Genomic DNA, 21575 nt, shown 5'->3' on the forward strand with positions numbered 1-21575 from the left:
TATATTATTTAATCTCCTTCTATTATGTACATAAAACACATTGCATGTCAGTTAGCTTATTTAGTGTGTCAGTTTTTGCTCCATTTCAGATGTTAACGTTAGTAAATCCAGTATGTCTGCTAATACAGTAGATACATATTTGCCTCTCTGTTACAGATAAAAGTGCTGTCAGATTGATGTGTTTTCAGCAGATGGAACTCAGTTTAACACCCCTCTATGTTTCCAGATGTGAACAGTGAACTCAGTGTAACACCCCTCTCTGTTTCCAGATGTGAACAGTGTGAGCCTGGATGACTACAACATTCACGTCATCGCTAGCGTGCTCAAACAGTGGCTCCGCGACCTTCCCAACCCTCTCATGACCTTTGAACTGTACAAGGAGTTCCTCAGGGCCATGGGTAAGAGGCACTGCTGAGACCTGTCTCTAGCTGCTATAGTGACAGGTCTCCACTGTGGAGAAGGTTCTATGTGTGCGCTTAAGCCTAGGTCAGACCAAAGATTACCGTGATTTATACGTCATCGTACAGCCGTGTCACGTGCTGAAAATAGCAGACCAACAAGCCGTACAACAGCGCATACATTTAAGCATTAGAATGTTGCACAGTAAAATCACTGAATTACCGTAAAGTTTAGGTGTTTGTGAATGTTCTAACCCTGTTGTGTGTGTATGTGTGTGTAGGTCAGCCAGATAGGAGGGAGGTGCTTAGAGGTGTGTATTCAGTGATTGACCAGCTGAGTAGAACTCACCTCTACACGCTGGAACGCCTCATCTTCCACCTGATCAGGTCAGTAACACCACTGTTACTACTGCTGATACATGGGATGTATACTGCATACTAACACCACTGCTACTACTGCTAGTACATATGATGTACTACAGTGTACTGCACACAACACAACTAATACTACAACTAGTACCAGTGGTACTATACTGTATGTCAAATAAACACTTTCAAGTTTAATATATGATAGGAGAGAGTACAATGCATGGCCAGGTCTCAGCACTCGGTTGTAGTAGGGCTGCAACTATTGATTATTTTCGTAGCAATCATCTTCAAATCCAGTCCTATATTACGCTGATCAGAGTAATGGTCACTGAGTTATGGCCATTTGAAGTGTTAAACATTGCTGTAACACTGCTGTAGTTCCCCATATGTGTGCAATGTAGGTTTTTTGGTGTGACACTTCTAATGCCAGACCCCTGAACAGCATTTGGTGTTTGGTGAGGATTGGAGCAACAGTGTGTCTGTGGCCACACATGTGTGTGTATATGTGTGGGCCCATCGGGGGGCCCCCAGGGTCCTCCGATGGGGACCCCTGAGGGCCACACATGGCCCCTGGTGTGGCTATTCTGATGGCAGACCCCTGACCAGTGTTTGTGCCAAGTTTGGTGCGGATCAGGGCAGCGGTGCGCCTCACAAGTCTGCATGTTACGTTTGTGCTATCCACCGTCCACCCATTAGGCAATTTTAATATAGGATAGGACATGTACTAGGGTCCCTGCTTAATCTCTTTCACAGCTAAGGGGTCCTTGGCCTGAAAAATGTGACATACACAAAATATAAAGGCCATACAACACTACTACTACTGCAGTTACTACCAGTAAAAACGATAATAATTTTCAGACATGCTACTTCTCATTGTAATTCTGTGATGATGAATAAGAGTCAGATTAACTAACCAACATTCTCTGGTATGTTGTGTTGTGTTGTGTTGTGTTGTGTTGTGTTGTGTTGTGTTGTGTTGTGTTGTGTTGTGTGTGTGGTATTGTAGGATCTGTCTTCAGGAGGACACCAACAGGATGTCAGCCAACGCTCTGGCCATCGTCTTCGCTCCCTGCATCCTGCGTTGCCCGGACACCATAGACCCACTGCAGAGTGTTCAGGACATCAGCAAAACCACTGCGTACGACTCCACTGTTACTTCCTGCGCTATTCTGTTCTATTTGGTTTTATTCTACTCTTCTGTTTTCGTTGTATTCTATTCTGTTTCTATTATATAAAATGTTGTAGTCTATCTGGTCCTACTATGTTCTGTGCTATTCTATTATAGCCTAGTCCATTACTTTCCCCTCAGATGCAGCCTAATCGTATCTCTTATGTTCTGTTCTAGTCTCTTCCATGCTATCTCTCTCTGTTCCATGCTAATGTATATCTAAGTCTGCTCCATGTTATCTCTGTCTGTCCCATGCTATCTCATAGTTTTCAATGCTATTCCAGTCTGTTCCATGTTATGTCAGTATCTCCTATGTTATCTCATTGTTTTCAAGGCTGAGATTCCACTTGCCTGACCGCAACGCTGTCCGATGCTATCTCATTGTGTTCCATGCTATCTCAGTCTGTGCCATGCGATCTCATTGTGCTCCATGCTATTCCAGTCTGTTCCATGCTATCTGTCAGTCTGTTCCATGCTAACGCCATCTTTCCTCTGCAGGTGTGTGGAGCTGATTGTTAATGAGCAGATGAGTAAATACATAGCTCGTCTCAGAGATATCAGCAGCCTGGAGTTCGCTGAGAGCAAAGCCAAGATTCGACTGACTCACATCAGAAAGTCTCTGGTAAGACCAACAGACTGTAGGATATGAGCAGAAATCTAATCTTTATTTGTATAGCACAGTCCAGCAACAAAGCATTCTGCAAATATAATAATAGAATCATATTATTGCTGTCGGGCAGGAAACCTTGTATCTCCATATATATACCCATTTTATACTTCGTTGTAATGACATTTCCAAAAAAAGGACTCCAGTTTTTTCTTCCATTTCCTGAAAATGTGTATATGTATGTATTTATACCAATGACCCACCCATTCCAGACAGTGTGTACTTCCTGTTTCACTCTGTATGCCAGACGTTGAGATGTCATGTCACTTCCACCCTCCAACAGGGGCTGTCATGGCCGACCACAGGTCATGATGGAAACATCATCATCTCCTTCTCATACAGTTCACCGTAGATCGCAGAGACGGTCATCAGCTTTAAATTGGATCGATTCTGTCAAAAATCTGTCTAAACACAAATTGTTCTTCATATAAAGAATAACAACATCCACACACGAGTCAGAATCGAGGTAGTCCAACAGAACACATGAAAAAGACCTTCGAACAGATCCCTAGCTTAACCTAGTGGTTTATCCAGCCCTCCAGTGTTCAATGAAGGTTTTCTATTCCAGTGGTTCTCAAAGTGGGGTCTCTGGACTCCCAGGGGTCCTTTGAGGGGTCCCTTTAACCGTATATACATCTGCTATTTGAAAATAGCCATTCTACAAGTTCACAACGTGAGCTTGTAGATCTGCTATTTTCAAAGGATTTTAACAACACAAACCTTGTATGGGGGGTCCCTGGCACAAACGTTTTTCAGATGGGAGTTCTTGGCCAAATACATATTAATTTGGGGGTTCCTTGACTTGAAAGAGTTTGAGAACCACTGTTCTATTCAATGCCCCCTAACACTCTTCTATCCTACCCCTCCTTCCAGAAACCAGTACTAATTGCTGTTAGGTTTATGAGCATAACCCGCACTGCCACCCCGGTATGTATGCCCCTCCCACTGCTCCGTGTCACCCCCGCCCACTATCACCATTGCCTGTCCTGTCTGTCAGCCCATTCGTCCATAGAGCTGTCCGTTAGCACGCCGGCACTGCCCACACTTGCTGTCTGTCACAGTTGTTGTCTCAGTAGCTGTCTGTCAGTCTGTAGACCGATGCTCTTCTAGCTATCTGTATGTCTGTCTAATATAGCGGTTTTCACTTATAGCTGAGGGTTGGAAATTTTTGTTATAAAGTGTAATTTTATTGAATGAGTTTTGTCCTGCTGTTTAATTAAAACACAAGGACACACAGAATAACTCATGGAACTCAAGTTAAATATTGAGACCATTGATAATATTACTCATTTAAACCTTTCAGTATTGCTAGCCATCAGGCTGGCTCATTTTGCCAGTTAACCTCGCGTCACCAGTCTTTCCACCTCGGAGGAAAGCCTGGTATGCGTTATTAAAGACCCATATGATCCGGTCTAGGCCACGCCTACTGAAAAAATAATTCTCTTTCCGGATTCTGCCCATCCGGTTTTGCGGTGTCGCTTTGTTTTGGTTCCCCAATCCCTATTTAAATGGAATAGAATTTCCCCGTGGGATAATAGAGACGCTAAATAGTCTCCGGATAGTGCACGCACATTTATATTTAAAAAATAAGCTAAACTTTTATCAAGGATTTTATTAGGACGGACCTATTTTGGGGTGACGTCTTTCCGGATCTGCCCATCCGGCCACCTGATGACGCGGATGACGCGCCTGGTGACGTAGAGTTACTTCCGCTCCCGACCGGATCATAGACACGAAAAGATATGCTGCCCAGGCTATTTGCCAGTAAAGTAGTTTGTGGCCAACGGCACCGATCGACTGCCTTGGGGAATTCTAACAATGCTATGTGTAGGCAGTTTGTAGGTATTAAAACAATAACATGTATGTCTTGTCTATTGCGACTTGCAAAGGGAAATAACAGAATACTTTTATGGAAAAGTGGCAAAAAACGTATTTTATTGTGTCACAGCCTCGTCATCACTGACAGAATGGAAGACTTTGCGTGTATGTTGTTGTTTGAGTGTATGTCAGTATAATCGCTTATGCTTTGTTTGTGTCTCACAACTTTATTAACACGCAGCCTAACACAGCAAAGTTAAAGGTAACATAACTGTGTGGATGTTAGAAGTATGTGAGAGGATGAACGTGTGTGAGTGTGTATATATACGTATATTTGTGTGTGTGTGTGTGTGTGTGTGTGTGTGTGTGTTGATAGCCGGTACATCGCTCAGTGTCCTAGCTGTCTGTAGTCATCAAAGCGTTTGTGTCCCACAGCCGTACCTATGGAAACTATATCTCTCTGACAACTATATGTATGGAAACAGTATCCATGGGATGTATTCTGTTTGTGCTCCATCATCGTGGAACATCCTGTAGTCTGTTTCACTGTCAGTGTTAGTTTTAACTAACAGCTAGCTAACCCCCACACCCCTGTGTGTGTGTGTGTGTGTGTGTGTGTGTGTGTGTGTGTGTGTGTGTGTGTGTGTGTGTGTGTGTGTGTGTGTGTGTGTGTGTGTGTGTGTGTGTGTGTGTGTGTGTGTGTGTGTGTGTGTGTGTGTGTGTGTATCCACAGAGTAAAGGACGTGTTCGTCGGAGTGGCAGCCACACACCCTCCCCTCCTCTTAGCCCCAAGGTGCTCCCAGTGGCCGACGAAGAAGGTGCAGGGGGTGGAGTTGGAGTAGAGGAGGGCGGGGAAGAGGCGGGGCTTAGTGAGCAGCAGCAGCTGGTGATGCAACAGGAAGAGAGAGTCCTCTCTGAACAGATAGAGAGTCTGCAGAAAGAGAAGTACGATGTTATGGCTTTATCATCACTCAGAGGATGTCACTCAATGTTTTTTCATAGTGCTTTTACATAAAAAAAAATGTAGGTGTTACGTTTGTTTACATTTGTCTCCACATTTGTTAAAACAATATAGAACTTACCTAAAGAACATAGTCAATGTTGGCTACACATGGTTAATGGTTAAACATGGCTGCATGGTGTATATAGGGAGGAGTTGACCTATGAGATGCTGACCTTGGAGCCGCGGACTTCAGATGACGAGACACCAGAGTCTGAAGCATCCTTTGGTACTGCTGACAGCATTGAAAACATCGCCATGGAAACGGATGGAGCCACTCCTGACCTAACTGGTCAGTGTGTGTGTTTGTCATGTATTAGAGTGCATGTGTAAGCGTTTTTTATTCATGCTTCCTTCATTGTGGTCTTACCTGTGGTCTTTGTCTCGCACTGAAGGATCATCCTTGAACTTCTTCTTCAGAGACAGTTGCACCAACTGTTCTTTTCTAAGCCTAATCCTAACTGACAAATTGGTCTTTGTTAAGAACAGAATTTTGAATGGAATTTAGACAGTGATGACGCTTCCATGACATATAAAAGAATGTCTAGTGAGGACAGGTTCAGGACATGGAAATGGAGTGAAGCTGTATTTTCCCCATTTCATCCCCTCTTTTTACTACAGTTAACTTCTCTTGGAGTTATGACTTATACAGACTATACAGATTGTTATATATGCAGAATTGTGCAATTTTTTTGTGAGTATTTCTACATACTTTAAAACATGTCTGGAGGGGAGTCATAACTATGTCCGATCTTAGTGATGCACGTCCATGTGAATGCCCACTTGTAGATGCTGATCATGTCTACAACTGTGTCTGAAATGCACCGTTAGGGTAAAAACAAAAACAAATTTCCAACAATATATTTATTGAAATTCTTCAATTAGATGTGACAGATTGTTATTTTTGATATATTGCATAAAACGACCCCACACTTACTGACACAAATCTGGTTTGTCCTTAAGAATGTATGTGATTTTTTTCCCAGGTTAATGCTATTACTCTTTTAGCTTGTAAAAGACAGATGTCTATAAAAATTTGTTGATTACGCTTTATTTTATGTCCATCTGGATAAAGGCCAAGTTCAATATTATTTTCTATTTATTTATTTATTTACCAGGGACAGTGCACATTAATCAACATGTCAGTTTTCACGTAAATGAGCCAGAGTTAGCCAGAAGCTAATTTTCATCAATTAACAAGATCCTCTGTATTTCCTGCCCAACCGCCCTCCAAAACTCCTCCAATCTTGGACACGACCATAGACAGTGGAATGTACCTCTATATTCACCGCATCTGGTGCATAAATCCGGAATATTGTTATTACATTTATTAAGTTTTACTTGTGTGATGTACACTTTTGTTTATTTGTTGTTTATTCCATTAGCTGTGCCCTAAAGCACCGCTAGTCTTCCTGGGGTCCACATATAAAAACAATACATACATTTAAAATATACATTTAAAAAGAAAAAACATAAAGAAAAAAGAAAAAGTACATTAAACTTTATAGCCCATATACAAAATAATTTAAAGAACACATATAAGACTAATTAAAATGCATTAAAAACAATCTAGAACATCCTACAACAAATATGTTCCCAGTTGTCTGTGATTTCTGTGTCAGTTTGGTCATTAACAGTGGTAAAGAGTTCCATATTTCCATTTCTCTGTATTCTACTGTGCGCTTCAAATAATTTGTGTTTGCCTTGGGAAGTGAAAACCGGCCTTGTGTTGCCTGTCTGGTGGCATATGTATATGACTCTAAATTGTGTTTCAGCTGACTACCGAAATGATGGGGTTTTGGATTGTAAAACCTTCCATGCTGAAAGTAGCAGTATTTTGTCACTCTCATGAGCCAATTGTAATGTAGAAGTTTTAGACGTGTATTTTTTTTAAATTACAACAAAAGATCATACAATTCTGATATTATTCCCCCCTCCAAAGGGGTTTTTAACCAAAAACTTTCTCCAACACAGATAGGGGAGGGGCCTGCATGGAATGATCCTGATTAGCTCCAATAAAACTCCTCAGTTGCAGGTATTTAAAAAAAGAATGTTTACGAGGGATATCATATTTAATGACAAGCTCCTCAAACGAAAGCATATTCCCATTATGACTTCCAAAACCAGACCACAATTTTAAACCCCCATCAGTTCTTCCTGGCACAAATTGGTTATTACCCCAAACTGGGCTAAAACAGGAGAGGCGGGAGGGTTCGCTCAGATATTTATTGACCTCATGCCAGACACCAATCATAGTTTTAACTATAGGACCATCTGTATTTCTTTTTAGGTTTTTATGAGATTCTGAATAAATATAAGAAGGAAATGATAACTGTAAGGAGCTTGACATTGCCGGAGAGTTCTCTGCTGTGAAGTAGAACACTAGTGCTCTTAATTGAGCTGCCCAGAAATACCACAGCATGTTAGGATACTGTAACCCTGTAAAGCAAAGTACTATTAGCAGCTTTATTACTAACTATTATTGTAGGTCGGACTTAGAATTGCAAGTTAAGATCAACTAACATAAAGACCAGTAAGCCCTGTTGGTCAACCAGACCCAGTTTCTTTTTGTTGTTGCTGATGTACTGTAGGACAGTCTTGGTATGAGAGCTAAACGTTTGACTCTGTGTCTCAGCAGAACAAGGAGCATATCGATCCAGGAAGTTCAGCAATCAGACCCGCCGTCTGCTCGCCCGACAGAACGACTCACAGGACTCGGCTGACTCCTCCGCCTCGCTCTCCTCCTCTCTGTCCAGCTCCTATCACCCCGCCTCTCCCTCCCCTCACTATCGATTTCGCTCTGCGTCCTCTGGGCCCCTGCTCACCACCTCCTCCTGTGTGTTAGGTGGCTCGGGGGGAGCAGAAGGGGCACTTGCTGGGAGTCAGGGGGTCGGGGTCAAAGGTCGCCAGCGGCTCCGGCTGAGCCGTAGCTCGCCACGCGATCCCACCAATGGCCACCGGAGGGAGCCAGAGTTCAGCTCAGCACCACAGCCGATGGTTCTCTACGGAAACAAAGAGTTCATGGTGTGAAGATGGTGTGCGTGCGTGCGTGCGTGCGTGCGTGCGTGCGTGCGTGCGTGCGTGCGTGCGTGCGTGCGTGAGAGACACATGTTACAGAGTGGTTGTCAGAGGGAAGCAGCGGGTGAAAAGCGAGAGGGAGAGATAAGAACGAGAAGCAATGAGGAATAGAGGAGGCCTGAAGAGCTTACAGTAGATAAAAGTAAACTGGCATGGATACTGTGAGGGGGGCAGAAACAAGTATGGCCATTTTGTTAAACTTTTAACTGGCTTTTTGATATCTGCAACACCATCGGGGATCGGTCATTGACTTCATGAGTGACATGCTGGAATGGTGACAACTGCTGCCTCATTTCCTGGCTGCAGCCGGACGTCAGGGCGTGGTGTGGTCAAGCCTAAAGGTTGATTCATACTTAGTTGCATGCCGGTGTCGTGCAACTAAGTATAAATTAAGCACAATTTATACTCTGTAGTATGAAAATTAGACACCGCCATCATGCCATAGAGTATGAATGAATTAAACTTCACCCATCAGCATTCAGTCACTTACTAGCATGGTTGTTAATCGTACGTCGCCACTGTAACATGCACGATTCATGCTACAGTTAAAAGTCTGCTAGTTTGAATCTGCCAGAGGACAGTAGCAGCTACAGCTAGCAAAGCTGTGTGGAACACAGATGGCAACATCTAGACCTTGCCAAGACAACTTTACTAAGACCCCACTTTTTCTTTTTCTTTTGTCTTTTTTTCTTCTTATTCTTTGCATGTGGATCCCAAAAAGACATGTAGCCATACTGGCTGGTCTGGCGGACATTTTTGTTTTTGCAACCAGCGCCAAGCTAACTCAAAGCAACTCCCCGCTTCTTTTCATGTTTACAGAGGACAGACCGGCAAAGAGGCAGCATGCTTCTCCATGATACATTTTTCTTACGTCCGTTTAAAAAGACTGTACTGTAATATGTTATAAATACATGTAATATGACTATTATAATTGAACACCAGTGTACATAGAAATGAGCTCCAGTGCTGATGGGTTGTTCAATGTTCATGTTAGTCTTTCTCAGTTTTTCTCACTTTTTGTCAGAAGTATTTTGCAAAGTGAAGTGTGTGGAATTCAGCTTCTATTTTTGTTTTGTTATTTTATTTCTTATATGTGTGCCATGTTATTTATATGGGGGAAAATATATTACAGTGAAGAGATGTCATTATGATCAGCTGTCTGTCATCACAGATAGCCTACTGTCGATACATGGAGACTATCGCCTTGAATAGGTCTACTTGACACAAGGTGTTCAAATCTGCCCCATAAAGCCAAACAGCAGTAATATAGTGGAACAACACAACAAGAAATTCAAGACATTAAAGTTTATTTCCTGAGGTGGTTGGTATAATATTAATATTATTTAATGTTAACATTTAATATTTGATGATATAAAATCAAAGATCTACCTTTTAATTTATATAGACAGAAAAAGTGTTTCCTGCTGTTTGTCTTTGTAGCGCAACAATGTCTGTCAGCCATAAAAATGTCTTTAAACATATTTTCCTGCATGCATCGCTCCTTCCAGCAACATACTCCAGTTTTTATTCACACACCAGTGTTACAAAGTGAGGACTTGAATTTATTATATTATATATATATTTGTTTGTTTTTTATTGGTGTATTATAGTTGTTGCTGATTTGTTTTACCATTGTATTGATATTTTCATTACCGCTAATGGTAATGGTTTATTTTTGTTGTAATGAAAGCCATTTCCCCCCTTCTGTCTGTGTGTGTTTGAGTGAGTGTGTGAGTGAGTGTGTGAGAGAGAAAGAAAGAAAGTGACAGTGACAAGCCTGTGTGTGAGCCTTGATTCTTGTCTCTGCACCCACTTAGTGCATGTGAAGTCAAGTCCAATGTATAGAGAATACAGACACTCCAACCATCCATACTGTCCACTGAGCCGTCCAGATTTGCTGGTTTCTTCTGCAGCTCTTACTTACTGTGTTGCACAGTGCAGTATTCCTTCCACTCTCTTTTCTTCTCAGACCCGGCTGTGAAAAGTAGCATTTACTCTACCTACCTACCTGTAGTACCCTGGCATGTCACATAATAAGCAATCAAGTTTAAGTTTCCACATTGTATCAACGGTCTCTAATATCTCTACAATATTCAGACTTCTTAATTTGACTGCATCTCAGTACTTACTTAGTCTGGTGGTTCTCAGCTAGCTTGAGTTCGCATCCACATTTTAACCTCTACGTAAGGTCACAGAACAGTGCTACTGTAACACCATGTTCCTCTATCTAAGCTGCTTCAAGCCCATGACCCTGTCATAATATCTTGCAGCCCGAGATTTAGAAACACTGCTTACTATCACTATGATATTATAAGGTGGTGATCAGATTGCTTTAGCTTATAAGCTTGTTGTAAGCCTTAAAAAGAAAATAATAGGAAAAAAAGTACCCATGCTTCACCAACAGCTACTGTACCAGTGTTATCCACCCAGTTAGATTAGTGTTCAGCTGGTCAGGCATACATAACGGACAACAATACATTTCACATTTACTTAAGAGTAGCAATGTTTTAAAATATTCAAAAACTGACCAAGAAATATATTTCAAAAGGCAGAAATTGGACACTGGAAAAAGACATTTTGCAGACCATGTTTGACAGCCAATTCCTATCAACAATAGGAGGCAGATATTCATGTCCAAATACGTGCAAGCTGTTATTAAAGATGATGGTATTACAGTGCTACTTGTTTCTAGATCAACCATATGACATTCTGCAAAAGAAAGAGTGAATGTACCGATCACTGGAAAGCATGCTGTGCTTTCGTTCTGTTGATATTTTCTACAGTGTATTATGTACTATTTATGACCACGCTTTAGGGCGTACAGAGGAGGGGAAACAAGCCTGTTATAAAAGGATATATTATCCTGTGTACGACGCAATTATCTCCTATTAATCATGAAAATGTGTTTTGACAGGTCAGAACTGGTCTGTCGTATCTGTGCTAAGTCAAAAACTCAATTTGAGCGTTGTCTTGTTTTGTCTGTGCCTCTGGACACAGCTATGTATGTAAAGGTGCAATTTGTGTAATATTTGTTTTCTTTCTTTTGATACAAACATGCCTATGGTTGTATGAAAAAAATGAATTTATGGGGGAAATCATCTGCTTATTAAAAAAAAGCGAAACTGGAGCCAGATCAGGTTGAATTGTGTGATTATTGTAGAATTACAATTCCATTTAGGCATGTAACATTTATTATGCTCCCATCCAGAGTGAAATGGAGTTGTGTGAAACATCATCCAGGTTAAGTGGAGTGGGTTAAGTGGGTTAATCATCTTTTGCCTCGAGACAATTATTAAACCAACACAAGCAGTTCTTGCAGATACAAGTCGAGACATAAACTTGATACATTCCTGAGGCCCCCCTCCCCCATGCTCATGGTCTGTGAAGGAAGATTCACTGCTGTTATTATAATGTACATCTCATCCCTACTGTTTCCATTGGGTCTCTCACATGGTAAACATGGGCATAGATAGTCACGTATGGAACATTAAGCATTTGTATAGGAGTTATTAGATGTAAGGGTACAGGGTATTAGATACAAGTTATACAAATATTTCCCCATACAACCCATTCAGTGGATTTGGAAAGAGGAAATGTCTCCTGAGTAGTAGAGTGACTGGCTGATGCAGCCTGAGGTTCTGGACAATGGTGGTGATGATTGGGTGTAGAAGAGGGAAACAGAGGAGGCGTGGTGGGGTCAGGAGAACGGGTGGTAACTGAGGACTGTGTGTGTGTCCTTCCATGGGTCAAGAAACTTGGCCTTTCCTTTGTTTTTCTGTCTTTGATTGATTAGACTCAACAGCATTTTAACAGCCTCCAGGAATTATTGTTTGTGGGAATTATATTATTATGTATTTCTGTAAAGGCTCGAAGCATTTCATAATGACTTATAATAAGGTCAAGTATTATAATTATTATAATCTCTAAAATATTGCATATATTTAATATCTTTCTTAAAGCAACAAACGACCAGTGACTTATAATTAAAGTAGGCTATAAACATTTTAACAGTGATGATTTTTAATACATTAGGATTAGGCTATAAGAGTGATAATAAAGCATTATGCAATTATTTGTAATGTCTTACAACTATGATAATTAACATGAGATGCATAGGAAGTGCATTATAAAATGGTCTATAATGTATGATTGCATGAGTACATGAGTGCTTATAACAGTAATTAAATGGTGTTATATGCATATTACAATGCATTGATATACTTATTACTTAACCTTAAGTCATTAAAATGCTTCATAATGTGTTATGCTACTATTATAAATCATTATGAGTGAGTTCTTATCACTACTTAAACAGTATTATAAGCAGATTATAATAAAGTATATGCTGTGCATATACACATACTGTAGCAAGTGCAACTTTTAAATGTGAAAACACATTGATTCTAAAGGAACGTTTACAGAACATAGAAAGGTGCAGGTGCTGTTTCTATCATCTGACAAAAGAGAACCTGACTTTAGAGAACTCTTTAACCCCAGAGCTTTGTGGTGGTGACTGATAATAGCACTATAGCAGCCACTCCTTGTTCGGTTAGTTGGACTTGGATGCAATCATGTCCATCCGCAGGTGCTCTTTGAAATTAACGGTGGGGCTCTCCACCAAACAGACTACTTCAGACTACAACCATAGAGTAGAGTACTACTACAACAGACTATGTAACCGGGAAAAAAAAAAAAAAGTTCTGCAACTGTCGGCCACGGCACATTGTTGTGCACATGCGTTGCCAGGTCTTCTTATTATAAGCGACTTTGGGCTTGTTAAACTGGTCTCTTCTTTTGGGCTTGTTTTCATAGACCTGGTCACTTGTTTCACTCACAGAATCTGGCAACACCAAAGCCCTCAGTTTGGTCCAAAAGAAAAAACACACGCCCCCCTTTTCACCACTCCAAGGCTCCTACACAGTAGTACACACAGCCACTCCAGTCGGGACCCGACCGACGGACCGAACAAGTTCGGTTTCGGCACGGCACTATCTACAACAGGTTGTCGGCAAGAGACGATTTCCAACGCCGGTGCGGTGGAGTGCTGCCAGGCGTGCCAGCTACTCTAACTTTCTCAGGGATTCGCTGACCACGGCACGTCCTGATGGAAATAATACCACCAGTGAGGGCCATGGTAAGGGCAGTGCTTTATTTAGCAGTTTGCAAAAAAGTACATAAAGTACAGTTTTTCGTTTTTTTTTTATCTCACGATTTTGTAACCCCATTTTCTTCACCCAGTGCCAATTGTATAAGTAATCCTGGGCACTACACTCCCTCTGCTGCCAGCAGCCTAGGGAGAGCTCAGAGCCGAGCTCATGCCTCCTTCAATGCATGACAGCTAACAAGCCTTCAGGGGGGAGTTTCCCTGGTTGGAATAACGTGGAAGGAACACGTTATTCCAACCAGTTCCTTTCCCCTCCATCAGGCACCCTGGCTGACCAGGGGGAGGCAGGATAGGATAGTACAGAAAGAACAGTTCTATACAAAGGGATGCTAAAAAGGATTAAACCCAAGAAAGCACTATGGCTTCCATTGGGGTCCTGTGTATTCAATTCATCACAATTGCTCATAATGGTAGTTAAATATTAGCCTACTATTCTATACTTTGCTTTGATTAATAATAAGAACTTAATGTAGCCTCAAGTTTTTTGCAACAGGGCTATATAGTAGGTAGCCCTAGAATGTCTGTGATCTTACACACATTTCATGTATTCCTAATACGCAGCCATAGATCGGTAGCCTGGTAAACCCCCCTCCCGCCGGAAATCTCATTTGCATTTGATTTCAGGAAGGAGACTGGCCTACAGGCCTGTATGGGCAATTAGGGAGCTGGGGCTGGATTAGTACCGTTGACTGACAATGACAACCCCTTCAGCCAATCAGCAGTTTGTTCCCCTTCAGCCAATCAGCAGTTCGTTTTCCCCACCACCAGCCAAAGTGACGCAAGGGGACTTTTGAAGGGGCCATGCCGATAATAGGTTGCTTTATTCTGATACATGCATGTCACTGCCCGCCCCTGCCGGTTCTCTGAATAAAAAAAAAAAAATAGGCTCTGTCATGATTAATTGACCACATATATGAAGTTTAACAACTAAACTCTATCCGAAAGATATCTTAAAAGTAAATTCTGTGCCTCAAAAAAGACAGGCCTGTAGGCCAGACTCACTACTGAAATCAAATACAAATGAGATTTCCGGAGGGAGAGGTTTACCAGGCTAATAGATCGGTCCCATCCGCGCACGGTTAGCAAGCTGATCTCTGCGGCATAAAAGTGCTCCACGCTGCGTGTGTACTCACTCAATAATTAATTCCTAAGGCTTGGAGTCAGATATTGTCCTCTAGTTTCATATCCATTCGAAAGTTATGCCAGAAAACGTGTGTTTAGTAAAATATCTCCACTTTTCCACGAGCTTCACACGGACGACTTTCTGTACGACGCGAGGGGCCAGGAATGATTGCAGCACTGAATATACGTAACTTCCTTTAGGACGCACAAATGTTTGGGACACACAATTGGCAGGTGATGATTCATTACCCCGCAGCAATCACAAGCACCTGTCAATTGTGTGTCCCAAACATTTGTGCGTCCTAAAGGAAGTTACGTATATTCAGTGCTGCAATCATTCCTGGCCCCTCGCGTCGTACAGAAAGACGTCCGTGTGCAGCTCGTGAAAAAGTGGAGATATTTGACTAAACACACGTTTTCTGGCAGAACTTTCACATGGATATGAAACTAGAGGACAAAATATGACTACACGTCTTAGGAATTAATTATTGGGTGAGTACAGACGGAGTTTAGAGCACTTTTATGGCCGCGCAGATGGGCACTACACAGTGGGGGACCGAGAGAGATCTATGACTGTGTATTTGGAATACTTGAAATGTATGTAAGATCACAGACATTCTAGGGCTATACCTACTGTAGCCTAAGATATAGTTTTGTGCCTGAACGCCATTTTCCCCCCTCGTTTACTTCCATTTTACATCGAGTGTAATACCGGCTTTCACCGTGTGCGCCTGTCGGAAAGTCATGGCTTTCAGATCAGCCTTTCAACCCAGCTTCCCTTAACCTTGGGTACCTTGGACTCCTTATGGCAAATCCAAGGCCAGGGGGCAGGGGCCCAGGGCAGGTGATATGAGGTCTCCATGTCTGCCTATTAAACGATGGTCGATATCGGGTATCTGAGGTCCACTATCAGGTATTTATACTGTGATTTGTAAAAACTTTGACATCATGCATCTATAGATCTAAGAGGTTCGCCTAACCGTATTTGGGTATTGATTAAAAGGGTTTAGTTAATATTCAAAAAACAACACCTTGGAAATAATAAAACCAGTACCACATCAGCTTGCACAAGGTAAATAAGATAGCAGATGTTAGAGGTTATATGACATTCATTTTCACTTTTTTTTAAATGCTTTGTGGGCGGTTTTATGACCTCAATTAGACCCCAAAAAACTAAACTTTTAACATTCAGTGGATTTTCTGTGGTCTGGGGTTTTCTGAATAATTAGGCTGAAAAGTAATCTGTGATTGGCCCCTGGACTTTGATGTCACAGTCCATTAATCCTGCCCCCCTCTCCTGTCCGCCCCTCCCCTCCCCTAAAGTTTATATTATATTATTGGGTTGTTCATAGTTAATGCTTATAATAGAAAATGGGTGTGGCCTCATGATGGAAGTGTCTGTCGGCGAGCTGGAGCGAGTATCTTATGACATAGGCTTAAGTGCATTTCTACGTGTGGATTTGTATTAATTCCCTATACTAGTTATATGACCTGTTAGACAGAGAGCCTATACGGGATGAATGTATTTTCATTTTTACGCATCTACGACGTAAATTACCCGCTCGACACATGCACGCACGCACGCATGCACACACGCACGCACGCACTTATTCACTCATCTTTGTCCTTTTTCACTGCAGGTGTCTGGTGTTGTTGTGTTCTTTGACTTGGAGACAACAGGCTTAGGTAAAGTGTTTTTGAATCTCTCACATTGTGGCAAAGTCTAAATTATTTTCAGCAGAGCAATATCTTTATAAAATAATATTAGCTGTGATATTTTATTATGCTGTTGATAATAACCCAGTTGATCCTGTTTGTTTGCACTCCTTATGGATTTGAAACTATTGTATGTATAGTAGGTTGTACAAATAAAGCACACATACATGACCATATTAGCCATTTTGACTGACCACAGGCAGTTGAAAAATAGTAGAAACTGTGAATCTGTATTTCCTCATAGTCCAGTGTGTGAGGATAGAAAGCCTCAAGGTTATATCTTAAACTCGTATAAGCAATAAATAAAGACTGCTCAGTTTCAGTGGTGTATGCAGTTCTGTATTGTCTGTATCAAATGAAGTCCATCAAATCTCCATCAAAGGCAATTAGGGAGCTGGGGCTGGATTAGTACCGTTGACTGACAATGACAACCCCTTCAGCCAATCAGCAGTTTGTTCCCCTTCAGCCAATCAGCAGTTCGTTTTCCCCACCACCAGCCAAAGTGACGCAAGGGGACTTTTGAAGGGGCCATGCCGATAATAGGTTGCTTTATTCTGATACATGCATGTCACTGCCCGCCCCTGCCGGTTCTCTGAATAAAAAAAAAAAAATAGGCTCTGTCATGATTAATTGACCACATATATGAAGTTTAACAACTAAACTCTATCCGAAAGATATCTTAAAAGTAAATTCTGTGCCTCAAAAAAGACAGGCCTGTAGGCCAGACTCACTACTGAAATCAAATACAAATGAGATTTCCGGAGGGAGAGGTTTACCAGGCTAATAGATCGGTCCCATCCGCGCACGGTTAGCAAGCTGATCTCTGCGGCATAAAAGTGCTCCACGCTGCGTGTGTACTCACTCAATAATTAATTCCTAAGGCTTGGAGTCAGATATTGTCCTCTAGTTTCATATCCATTCGAAAGTTATGCCAGAAAACGTGTGTTTAGTAAAATATCTCCACTTTTCCACGAGCTTCACACGGACGACTTTCTGTACGACGCGAGGGGCCAGGAATGATTGCAGCACTGAATATACGTAACTTCCTTTAGGACGCACAAATGTTTGGGACACACAATTGGCAGGTGATGATTCATTACCCCGCAGCAATCACAAGCACCTGTCAATTGTGTGTCCCAAACATTTGTGCGTCCTAAAGGAAGTTACGTATATTCAGTGCTGCAATCATTCCTGGCCCCTCGCGTCGTACAGAAAGACGTCCGTGTGCAGCTCGTGAAAAAGTGGAGATATTTGACTAAACACACGTTTTCTGGCAGAACTTTCACATGGATATGAAACTAGAGGACAAAATATGACTACACGTCTTAGGAATTAATTATTGGGTGAGTACAGACGGAGTTTAGAGCACTTTTATGGCCGCGCAGATGGGCACTACACAGTGGGGGACCGAGAGAGATCTATGACTGTGTATTTGGAATACTTGAAATGTATGTAAGATCACAGACATTCTAGGGCTATACCTACTGTAGCCTAAGATATAGTTTTGTGCCTGAACGCCATTTTCCCCCCTCGTTTACTTCCATTTTACATCGAGTGTAATACCGGCTTTCACCGTGTGCGCCTGTCGGAAAGTCATGGCTTTCAGATCAGCCTTTCAACCCAGCTTCCCTTAACCTTGGGTACCTTGGACTCCTTATGGCAAATCCAAGGCCAGGGGGCAGGGGCCCAGGGCAGGTGATATGAGGTCTCCATGTCTGCCTATTAAACGATGGTCGATATCGGGTATCTGAGGTCCACTATCAGGTATTTATACTGTGATTTGTAAAAACTTTGACATCATGCATCTATAGATCTAAGAGGTTCGCCTAACCGTATTTGGGTATTGATTAAAAGGGTTTAGTTAATATTCAAAAAACAACACCTTGGAAATAATAAAACCAGTACCACATCAGCTTGCACAAGGTAAATAAGATAGCAGATGTTAGAGGTTATATGACATTCATTTTCACTTTTTTTTAAATGCTTTGTGGGCGGTTTTATGACCTCAATTAGACCCCAAAAAACTAAACTTTTAACATTCAGTGGATTTTCTGTGGTCTGGGGTTTTCTGAATAATTAGGCTGAAAAGTAATCTGTGATTGGCCCCTGGACTTTGATGTCACAGTCCATTAATCCTGCCCCCCTCTCCTGTCCGCCCCTCCCCTCCCCTAAAGTTTATATTATATTATTGGGTTGTTCATAGTTAATGCTTATAATAGAAAATGGGTGTGGCCTCATGATGGAAGTGTCTGTCGGCGAGCTGGAGCGAGTATCTTATGACATAGGCTTAAGTGCATTTCTACGTGTGGATTTGTATTAATTCCCTATACTAGTTATATGACCTGTTAGACAGAGAGCCTATACGGGATGAATGTATTTTCATTTTTACGCATCTACGACGTAAATTACCCGCTCGACACATGCACGCACGCACGCATGCACACACGCACGCACGCACTTATTCACTCATCTTTGTCCTTTTTCACTGCAGGTGTCTGGTGTTGTTGTGTTCTTTGACTTGGAGACAACAGGCTTAGGTAAAGTGTTTTTGAATCTCTCACATTGTGGCAAAGTCTAAATTATTTTCAGCAGAGCAATATCTTTATAAAATAATATTAGCTGTGATATTTTATTATGCTGTTGATAATAACCCAGTTGATCCTGTTTGTTTGCACTCCTTATGGATTTGAAACTATTGTATGTATAGTAGGTTGTACAAATAAAGCACACATACATGACCATATTAGCCATTTTGACTGACCACAGGCAGTTGAAAAATAGTAGAAACTGTGAATCTGTATTTCCTCATAGTCCAGTGTGTGAGGATAGAAAGCCTCAAGGTTATATCTTAAACTCGTATAAGCAATAAATAAAGACTGCTCAGTTTCAGTGGTGTATGCAGTTCTGTATTGTCTGTATCAAATGAAGTCCATCAAATCTTTCATCTCCTGTTCATTGTTTGCCAAGCCAATTGTTTTACGGATCAAACTGGGATAATTGGTTGAATTGTTCTTCACCTCACTCTCACCCCATGTTCCTAACTTGCTCTCTCTCTCTCTGTCTCTTTCTCTCTCTTTTCTCTGTCCTACATAATCAGACAAGAAATGGTGTCCGTGTCACATTTTGCAGCTGGCTGCCATCAGTGGTGACAGAAAGTTTAACAGGTTCATCTTCCCGCGCCGTGACATTGATCGCGATGCCTCTCACCTCAACCACTTCACTACCTACGGGCATGGCTATGACCGGCGCTCACTCCTGCTCCATGGACAGCTCGTAGACGCCGTCCCCCTCAAGCGTGCCCTCATTGATTTCATCAGCTTCTTGAGCTCCTTCCAGGCTCCTCTGCTCCTGGCAGCCCACAACGCCAAGCGTTTCGACACTGTGGTGTTGACCAGGAGCCTGCGAAGGTGCGTCCTCACGCAGAAATTCCTGGCAGTGGCCAACGGTGGGTTTCTGGACACTCTCACGCTCAGCAGGGCGCTGTTCCCTCATTTAAGCAGCCACAAGCTGAAGGATCTGGTGAGCCGCTTCCCTTACATGTCCTACAATGCACACGACGCTGTGGAAGATGTCAGGGTTCTGCAGGAGCTGTACATGAATTGGAATCCAAGCACGCAAGCTGTACAGAGATGCACCTTCTATTCTAACACATTTTGATTGAGTTTTTATTTCTGGTCTATTTACAGTTTTCTTTCATATCCCAGTTTGTAGCTGGCCAATTTTTTGTTTTTGGATCACACACACTCACTCACACACACACACACACACACACACACACACACACACACACACACACACACACACACACACACACACACACACACACACACACCCACACACACACACTACACCGTCAGGTTGTTTATGTAGGATGGACAATCAGGTGCAGCTACGGTGGATCAAATTGATTGCAAGAAGGGGAAAAGGGAAAGATATATACAGTATGTATATAATGTTTTACAATCAATATTTGCAAAATCATGCCCCAAAGGAACATCTTCTTTAGCCACTTACTCTAATCAGAAATCATCAGAACATTGCCATCTATTGGGCATTGGACCATCGCAGCACAGGCGTTAAGTGTTCTAAAAAGAAGAAATTAAAGGAAAAAGTTAAACAAATACAATTTTGCCTTCGTATTAACAGTATTTCTTTTGTGTTTTAAAGACACTTTTTTTATATCAGTTTTGTTCCACACATGATTATTTTTAAGGGAGAAGAGAAAGTAACTGAGCAATGCTCTCTGTTTCCTGTCAATGTGCCTTTGAGCAAATGACTCAAAAAACCAAATTCCTCTAGTGGAGGAACCCAGTGGCCTACAGTAGAAGACTGTCACTGTAGCTCTGGGATGTGAGCGTGTGGAACTGTGTAAAAGTGTGAAGCTGTGTACGCTGTGTTGCTGTAATAGTACATGTGTGATCATTTATACCTTCTTGATTAATAAAGAGTGGTTGAGACCATGCTGCCTTTCCATCTTTCACCATCTTCATCATCATCTTGTCTTTGCTTTTGAAGCTTCTTTCTTTTCATTATTGTCTCCGCCAGGCCGAAAGGCATGGCGAGAGAGTATGTTTTGCCCCCTGTCCGTCCGTGTGTGTGTCCGTCCGTCCGTCCGTCATTCTGTCTGTGGACAGCTAATCTCCGGCACCGTTGGCTTGCTCGCAGTGAAACTGTGCACACACACTTCCTGGATGCCACAGAAGAACCTCTGCCCCAAATTCTTCACATGGGGCTTTTATAGCGCCACCAGGAGGCCGATTTGTGCAAAACATATTTTTTGACAGTACTCCTACAGATTTTGTCCAAAAATCCCGTAAATCGGTACACAGTATCTCTATAGTCATTAAACGAAACGGGTCTTTCAGATTTTTCATATTCCATCCTGATTGGCTAAAAATGGCTTCCAAAGTTTGCAGGAGTGCTCCGTTTTGAACAAAATGCCTCAAATCATGAACACAGCATGCAATTTCCTTGAAATTTTGCATGCATATTCCTATGCCGAGGAAGAAATGCCACTTGAAAATGTTCAAACCAGCCTCATGGTGGCGCTATAACAGGCCCATTTGTGTTTTTAC

General features: G+C 41.9%; 2 protein-coding genes across 11 annotated transcripts in view; both read left to right on the forward strand.

Moving 5' to 3' along the window:
* Positions 1-11631, forward strand: part of LOC308092563 (unconventional myosin-IXAb-like) — a 133306-nt gene extending 121675 nt beyond the window's left edge. For 6 of the 10 annotated variants that reach the window (XM_080438529.1, XM_080438531.1, XM_080438533.1 and 3 more), the window contains 7 exons: positions 270-398; positions 680-785; positions 1774-1905; positions 2434-2557; positions 5154-5365; positions 5570-5712; positions 8056-11631. In XM_080438529.1, coding sequence (XP_080294655.1) covers positions 270-398; positions 680-785; positions 1774-1905; positions 2434-2557; positions 5154-5365; positions 5570-5712; positions 8056-8450 — 1241 coding nt within the window. In that variant the 3' untranslated portion in view covers positions 8451-11631. Of the gene's footprint in view, positions 1-269; positions 399-679; positions 786-1773; positions 1906-2433; positions 2558-5153; positions 5366-5569; positions 5713-7394; positions 7456-8055 lie in introns of all 10 variants that reach the window. The other 4 variants (XM_080438532.1, XM_080438530.1, XM_080438537.1 and 1 more) reach the window with 3 other exon arrangements.
* Positions 11632-13445: 1814 nt separating this feature from the next.
* Positions 13446-20158, forward strand: LOC308092565 (DNA polymerase III PolC-type-like). The gene is made up of 3 exons (XM_080438540.1): positions 13446-13632; positions 16425-16470; positions 19598-20158. The coding sequence occupies exons 1-3, from the start codon at positions 13603-13605 to the stop codon at positions 20155-20157; spliced, it is 636 nt and encodes a 211-aa protein (XP_080294666.1). The 5' UTR covers positions 13446-13602; the 3' UTR covers position 20158.
* Positions 20159-21575: the final 1417 nt, after the last annotated feature.

Source organism: Gymnoscopelus braueri (genome assembly GCF_963280865.1).
Source record: "Gymnoscopelus braueri genome assembly, chromosome: 9".
Taxonomy (NCBI): Eukaryota; Metazoa; Chordata; class Actinopteri; order Myctophiformes; family Myctophidae; genus Gymnoscopelus; species Gymnoscopelus braueri.

Coding starts and splice junctions, on each gene's coding strand:
- LOC308092565 (XM_080438540.1), top strand. CDS start 13,603: ATGGAAATAATACCACCAGTGAGGGCCATG. Junction 13,633..16,424: donor TACCACCAGTGAGGGCCATG/GTAAGGGCAGTG, acceptor TTTTCACTGCAG/GTGTCTGGTGTTGTTGTGTT. Junction 16,471..19,597: donor CTTGGAGACAACAGGCTTAG/GTAAAGTGTTTT, acceptor CTACATAATCAG/ACAAGAAATGGTGTCCGTGT.